We start from the raw sequence: 7,500 nt of genomic DNA on the forward strand, positions 1-7,500 counted from the left end.
ACACACACACACACACACACACACACAAACACACACAAACACACAATTACAGCCCCCCTCCTTCTGTTCCTTCCCTTGCTTCCTCCTGCACAGGTGGCAGGGGCCACACGGTTCTCCCGCTCCTCTCTTGGGGGTGTGGTGCATGGGGCCCCAGCGGGCCATTCCCAGCCGCTAATGGCCCCCGGCTCAGGCTGCAGGCAGGCAGACAGGAGAAAGACAGACAGTAGAGGCAGATAGAGGCAGTGGAGACAGTGGAAGCAGTGGAGACAGACAATGGAGACAGTGGAGACAGACAGGCAGTGGTGACAGATAGGCAGTGGAGACAGACAGGCAGTGGAGACAGTGGAGACAGTGGAGACAATGGAAGCAGTGGAGACAGTGGAGACAGATAGACAGTGGAGACAGATAGACAGTGGAGACAGTGGAGACAGATAGACAGTGGAGACAGATAGACAGTGGAGACAGATAGACAGTGGAGACAGATAGACAGTGGAGACAGATAGACAGTGGAGACAGTGGAGACAGATAGACAGTGGAGACAGTGGAGACAGTGGAGACAAACAGGTAGTGGAGACAGACAGACAGACAGTGGAGACAGTGGAGACAGACAGACAGACAGTGGAGACAGTAGAAGCAGTGGAGACAGACAGACAGACAGTGGAGACAGACAAACAGTGGAGACAGTAGAAGCAGTGGAGACAGACAGACAGACAGTGGAGACAGACAAACAGTGGAGGCAGTGGAAGCAATGGAGGCAGACAGACAGACAGTGGAGACAGATAGAGGCAGTGGACACAATGGAGACAGACAGACAGTGTTGACAGTGGAGACAGACAGACAGAAAGCGTAGAGGCACGTAGGCAGACAAGGAGGCTGGCAGCCAGACGGTGGAGACAGGCAGCCAGACAGGCAGTAGAGGCACCCATGTGGAAACAGTGGAGGCATGGGAGGCAAACAGTGGACAGACAGGAGGCAGTGCGATAGACAGGCAAGCAGACAGACAGGCAGGCAGGCAGGCAGACAAGCAAGCAGGCAGGCAGACAGGCAGACAGACAGACAGACAGGCATTGCAGGCAGGCAGGCAGGCAGGCAGGCATTGCAGGCAGGCATCAGACAGGAAGGCAGGCATTGCAAGCAGGCTGGTAGGCAGACAGGAAGGCAGGCAGGCAGGCAGGTAGGCAGACAGGAAGGCAGGCAGGCAGGCAGGTAGGCAGGCAGGCAGGCAGGTAGGCAGACAGGAAGGTAGGCAGGCAGGCAGGCAGGCAGGCAGGCAGGCAGCAAATGTGCTGTGTTTTGCAGTGCAGTGCAGTGTGGAGACTAGAGGCCTGCAGTAGTTTCTATCACTTGCGTCTGCTTTGCTCACAGCATAGCGTGTGTAGGTCTACATGAAAAACAATGGAAAGAATAGTGGGCAGTAGTGTTTCTGTGTGTGTGTGTGTGTGTGTGTGTGTGTGTGTGTGTGTGTGTGTGTGTGTGTGTGTGTGTGTGTGTGTGTGTGTGTGTGTGTGTGTGTGTGTGTGTGTGTGTGTGTGTGTGTGTGTGTGTGTGTGTGTGTGTGTGTGTGTGTGTGCGGTATGTGTGTGAATTTGTGCTATTGTGTTTGTGTGTCTATGGGTCTATACACTGTATGTGTGCCTGTGTGCATGCGGTATGTGTTTGTGCATGCATGTTTTCATGCATATGTCTGTGTGTGTGTGTGTGTGTGTGTGTGTGTGTGTGTGTGTGTGTGTGTGTGTGTGTGTGTGTGTGTGTGTGTGTGTGTGTGTGTGTGTGTGTGTGTGTGTGTGTGTGTGTGTGTGTGTGTGTGTGTGTGTGTGTGTGTGTGTGTGTGTGTGTGTGTGTGTGTGTGTGTGTGTGCGGTATGTGTTTGTGCATGTGTGTGGATATGTGTGTGGATATGTGTGTGGATATGCGTGTGTGTGTGTGTGTGTGTGTGTGTGTGTGTGTGTGTGTGTGTGTGTGTGTGTGTGTGTGTGTGTGTGTGTGTGTGTGTGTGTGTGTGTGTGTGTGTTTGTGTGTGTGCGTGGACAGAGAGAGTTTGGGATGGGGGTTGTTTGGGAGTGGCGAGAGAGGCGAGAGAGGCGGCAGTGGCGAATAGGAGCGCTAGCTGTGGATGGCATCGGCAGTAAAGCGCTCGCGCCTGGCCCATTAATAACGGTAATACACATGTGGCGCCACAGCCGGGAGAGCACCACTGACACTTTAATGGGCATTTTTTACTTTTGTTTTTAAATAATGCATGTGCTGCTTGTCAGCACTGCTCTCTCATCTCCTCTCCTCTCCCATCTCTCTCTCTTCCTCTGCTGCTCTCTCTCTCTCTCTCTCTCTCTCTCTCTCTCTCTCTCTCTCTTTTGCTCGCCGTCTCCCATTTTCTTGTTTTCTTCTCTCTCTCCCTCTCCCTCTCCCTCTCTCTCTCTCTCTCTCTCTCTCTCTCTCTCTCTCTCTCCCTCTCCCTTTTCTTCTTCTTCTTCTTCTTCTTCTTCTTCTTCTTCTTCTTCTTCTTCTTCTTCTTCTTCTTCTTCTTCTTCTTCTTCTTCTTCTTCTTCTTCTTCTTCTTCTTCTTCTTCTTCTTCTCTCCCTCTCCCTTGCTCTGCTCTCCACCCGTATTCTCTATATCCTGCTTGCTTGCTGTGTTGCTCTTTTTTTTCTCCCTGCTTGCTCATTCGTGTTCCTGCTACCCTTTGTCACTGGCTTTGCATCTCTCTCTCTCTCTCTCTCTCTCTCTCTCTCTCTCTCTCTCTCTCTCTCTCTCTCTCTCTCTCTCTCTCTCTCTCTCTCTCTCTCTCTCTCTCTCTCTCTCTCTCTCTCTCTCTCTCTCCTGTGCATCTTTTACGGAGTTCCATTGTGTGGGAATTACAATAGGGACCACTGTTCTGTTGCCAGTGTGCTATAAGCTGCATTCATCAAACGTGAGCTCTGCTCTGCTCCTTGTGTGTGTGTGTGTGTGTGTGTGTGTGTGTGTGTGTGTGTGTGTGTGTGTGTGTGTGTGTGTGTGTGTGTGTGTGTGTGTGTGTGTGTGTGTGTGTGTTTGTGTGTGTGTGTGTGTTGTGTGTGTGTGTGTGTGTGTGTGTGTGTGTGTGTGTGTGTGTGTGTGTGTGTGTGTGTGTCTGTGTGTGTCTGTGTGTGTCTGTGTGTCTGTGTGTCTGTGTGTCTTTGGGTGTAAGTGCATGGCGTAGTTCTTACTGTACAGGTAGGAGATGTTGCTGCATAGTCATTTTCATGTTACTGATATTGTGTATCTGTGTGTGTGGGTGCGTACGTGTGTGTGTGTGTGTATATACAGGTGTGTACATACACTGTGTGTGTGTGTGTGTGTGTGTGTGTGTGTGTGTGTGTGTGTGTGTGTGTGTGTGTGTGTGTGTGTGTGTGTGTGTGTGTGTGTGTGTGTGTGTGTGTGTGTGTGTGTGTGTGTGTGTGTGTGTGTGTGTGTGTGCGCGCGTGTGTGTACAGTGTGTGAAACGTATTGTATTGTGTGTGTACTATAGAATCCAGCCTGTGTACAGTGCAGTGCCGAGCATAGAACCCTCTGCTGGTGTGAGCACATATAGCAGAGTTGCTGAGTGTGTGTCTGTGAACTGAGAGTCTGTGTGTGTAGTGTAGCCAGGGCCACTGACGGCTTTCGCTGGACCCGAGACTAAGTCAACTGAACCCCCCCCACCCCCAACTCAATACAAGGGTCAGTCACGTTTCAGCAGAAGCACGCGTCAGGGCGGCGCAGCAACAAGCAGCACCACTACTGAATGGATTTTATTTTTTTTATTTTTTTTTGACTGAAGTATGTCAGATGCATATTCATTGCAACATATCAACCAGCAATTCCTAATTAATTTATGGGATTTAAATGCTGTTACTCCACCTGACGTCTGAGCCCATAAAAAAACTATATCTTTCACCCACATACATTGCAATGGGGACCCAATTCGGATCCCCCTACTTGGGCCCTGGACAACCAACCCATTCGCCCACGGCCCACCCCCTTGTGGCCTCCCTGAGGGTAGCCTGTGGCTACGGTGCTCTACAGTAAAGCATGCGCCCGGTGGGTGGACAGGACAGCGCAGCACAGCGCAGCACTGGACAGCAGTAATTAAGGAGCCCATCTCCTGGCTGGACTGCCTTGTCAGGTGTGCCCACTAGCCGGGGTCATCCCTCTCCCGCTCCGAGCAGGTGCCTTTGTTTTGCCATGGTGCTCTGCTTCCTCCTTTCCTTCCCTTTCGCCCATCCTTTCCTTTCTTTTCTCCCTACATCCCTTGCTTTTTCTCTTTCTCTTTCTCTGTATCTGTCTCTCTTTCTCTGTCGTTTGTTCTCTATCTCTGTCTCTCTCTGCGGTCGACGGTATAGCAGGGTTTTTTTTCGCTGCTATCTCGGTCTCTTATCTCGCCAACTAAACTTACCTTCCACTTCCGTGGACTACACACTACGAGACACACGCACACAGGCACGCGCACACGTACACACACACACACACACACACGCACACGCACACGCACACGCACACGCACACACACACACACACACACACACACGCACACGCACACGCACACACACACACACACACACACACACACACACACACACAGTGTCCTGTATCTCTCTGTCATGTCTTCACTCCAATACAGTACATTCTCTTCTCTCTTTGTCACTCTTTTTTTTTCTTTCCTTTCCATCAGTCTCCTGTACCACCTCTCTGCTGTAGCTCTCACCTGCTCCTCTCCATCTTCTTGTCTTTGACTAGTAGGCTTCTGTTCTACGCCTCCTCCTATCCCCTATCTCTGCTAACCTTCTCTTATCCTGCCTGGTGTCCATCACTTTCTACTGCCAGCCTTTCAACACTTCCACACTTCCACTACCCCGCCTTCCTTCCTTCGCCTTCGCTGTTTCTCTTCGCTCTTCTTCTACTCTGCTCTGCTCTGGTCTGTCTTTTCGGTTTTGTCTTTCTGTCAGGATACATGTGCTAAATTCTGGGGGGAAAACATTGATTGCCTTGCCTTGCCTTGCCTTGCCTTGCCTTGCCTTGCCTTGCCTTGCCTTGCCTTGCCTTGCCTTGCCTTGCCTTGCCTTGCCCTGGCTCCTGTCTGGATCGCGTGTAAAGCTGTGTGTTGGGTGTATGTGAGGGAACAGGCGTGTGATTCACCATATCAATCTTTATTTTATTTTTATTTTTGTGGGTGTGAGGCTTGTCAGGCCTTGTAAATCTAGACACAGATTGTGAGATACGGTAGGAGGGATGGCCATCCCTGAAAGTTTACTCAGATCATGTTCTGCATCCCGAACTGAGCTGATGGTTATGATGGATGGGTGGATGGATAGGTGGATGGATGGCTGGATGGATGGATGGATGGATGGATGGATGGATGGATGGATGGATGGATGGATGGATGGATGGATGGATGGATGGATGGATGGATGGATGGCGGGATGGATGGATGTGTGATTGGAATGTATAACAAAAAAAATCAATTCATATACGCACTATTGCACTGTATTTCTGCACAACATACCCAATATGCATCGCAGTTGCACCAAGTGTGGCATCTTTGTATTGTTTATTACATCATGTGACTTTAATTTCATGTCTGCCCCATGACAGCCTTGCTTCTTAAGACAACATCATGGTGCAATACCTCATTCCTCTCTTGCACACAAATCACAATTCACTGCGAATTCACTACGGGATCCACTGCGGGATGTCAAGAGTGAAAATCAAATCTACCCTGGCAACTCTCATTGCATCGTAAAATGTACATTACATGTAAATATTACATGACCATGGAAGATATTCTGCTAGTGTAAATCCCAGATTCAGAAAGTAAAGAAAAAAAAACACAAAAATAAAAACAGCCAAACCAATCGAACCAGCTCTGAATCAGCTGATTTGTAATGCACACTCATCTGTAAAACACTCTCCAGACTGTTTGATCAGCTCCTCAGTGAAGTCACCTTAGGACAGTGGTGGCCAACCTATGAGACCACCTAATCCAGCCTCTGATATCATTTCAATTTAAAGGTGCACTGTGTAGTATTTTTAGTAGTTTATTTCCAGAATTCATGCTGCTCATTCACAAATATTACCTTTTTCATGAATACTTACCACCACCATACAATTTTAGTATTCATTATGACATTATTGCATTTCACATGACATGTGACATATGACATGTTTCCTAAAGAAATCTTAGAAGTTACATTTGCAATACAATTAAGTTGTATTTTCAGAGGACCTAGTGAAGGTGGGGTGTGTTGTTAAGGTAGCTGTAAGGGTGGGCACCTTCAAAATAGGCCTGACGTGCAGGGGGTTTGTGTTCATAGTACAGCCCTTGGAGGACTTTATTTGAAGTGCCCTCTTGAATGAAAACATTTCCCAGCCCCTGCCTTAGGCCTTAGGCCAACACATATGCAGACATTATTACACAAAGATATTTTTTATCCATTTACATTTATACATCACAGTATGTGGATTGAAAAAAACAGCATTGCAAAAGATGCATTTTAGAAATCCACTTTAAACTCCAAAAATGTCCATATACCATACGTGTAAACAGTGTCTTAGTAGCAACGTCCACCCACAACAGTTGACGGAGTAGATTAGATCAAATGACCTTTACAGGGTAAGAAGCTTTTTCCAATGACGACATGGCAGAGGGACACCCAGTTACGTAATTGGTACATGTTGGCTATATCACTGTTGCTGATAAGCCTGATCATGTTCAAGTGGACTTTGAACTTCTGTACGGAATTCACTTTTGTTATTACATTTTTGGGCATGACGGAAATTTGGAAATTTGGAATTTGGCATTTGGAAAGTATTAGTTGAGTGATGTTGTCTGGGACTGGTGGTCAAAGAACGATTTAAATATCACCGAATCATTTGGAAGACTCCTTCCAGCCACATTGTTGTTGGTTAAGCAGTAACATACAATATCTGCATGAAACCAGGTCATTTGTGTGGCATGCAAACACTTCAGACCAACCTCCTGACGTACTTTATTAAAGTCACGTGTAGACAACAAGAGTAGAAACATAGCTGTCTGACACACAATATTACCACATGGCTAGATGATAACAATGTGAAAGTAATTGTTAATGTAAGTAATTAACCCAAAAATCCTCATTTGTGTTCTCTCCCTCACAGAAAACTCTTTGTGTAAGTCGGGAAGCATCACCGTGTTTGGGAACGTGGTGTGCAGCGGGCTCCTGAGCGACCCCCTCTGGCATTTGGGAGTGCCCCTTTTCACGAGACTGGTGAGTCCATAGCACCACTCTCCTCTTCGTCTCTGCCTCTCCTTAATCCCTTCTTTCCCTCAAATGGCCGCTCTTTTGCCCTTTCTCCCTCGTTTCCTCTCCCTCGTACCCTGCCAGCCTCGGTTGCTCTCTCTCTCTCTCTCTCTCTCTCTCTCTCTCTCTCTCTCTCTCTCTCTCTCTCTCTCTCTCTCTCTCTCTCTCTCTCTCTCTCTCTCTCTCTCTCTCTCCCTTTCCAGCTGTCAGTCTGTCTCTCTAACTGTC

The 7,500-nt window shown here is 48.2% G+C and overlaps 1 protein-coding gene across 1 annotated transcript in view; it reads left to right on the forward strand.

Annotated features, from left to right (window-relative positions):
* rbfox3a (RNA binding fox-1 homolog 3a) overlaps positions 1–7,500 on the forward strand; it is a 597,033-nt gene that overhangs the window by 345,925 nt on the left and 243,608 nt on the right. The window contains exon 5 of the mRNA XM_063183470.1: positions 7,130–7,239. Within this exon, the coding sequence (XP_063039540.1) occupies positions 7,130–7,239 (110 nt within the window). The remainder of the gene's footprint in view (positions 1–7,129; positions 7,240–7,500) is intronic.

Source organism: Engraulis encrasicolus, chromosome 2, assembly GCF_034702125.1.
Source record: "Engraulis encrasicolus isolate BLACKSEA-1 chromosome 2, IST_EnEncr_1.0, whole genome shotgun sequence".
NCBI lineage: Eukaryota > Metazoa > Chordata > Actinopteri > Clupeiformes > Engraulidae > Engraulis > Engraulis encrasicolus.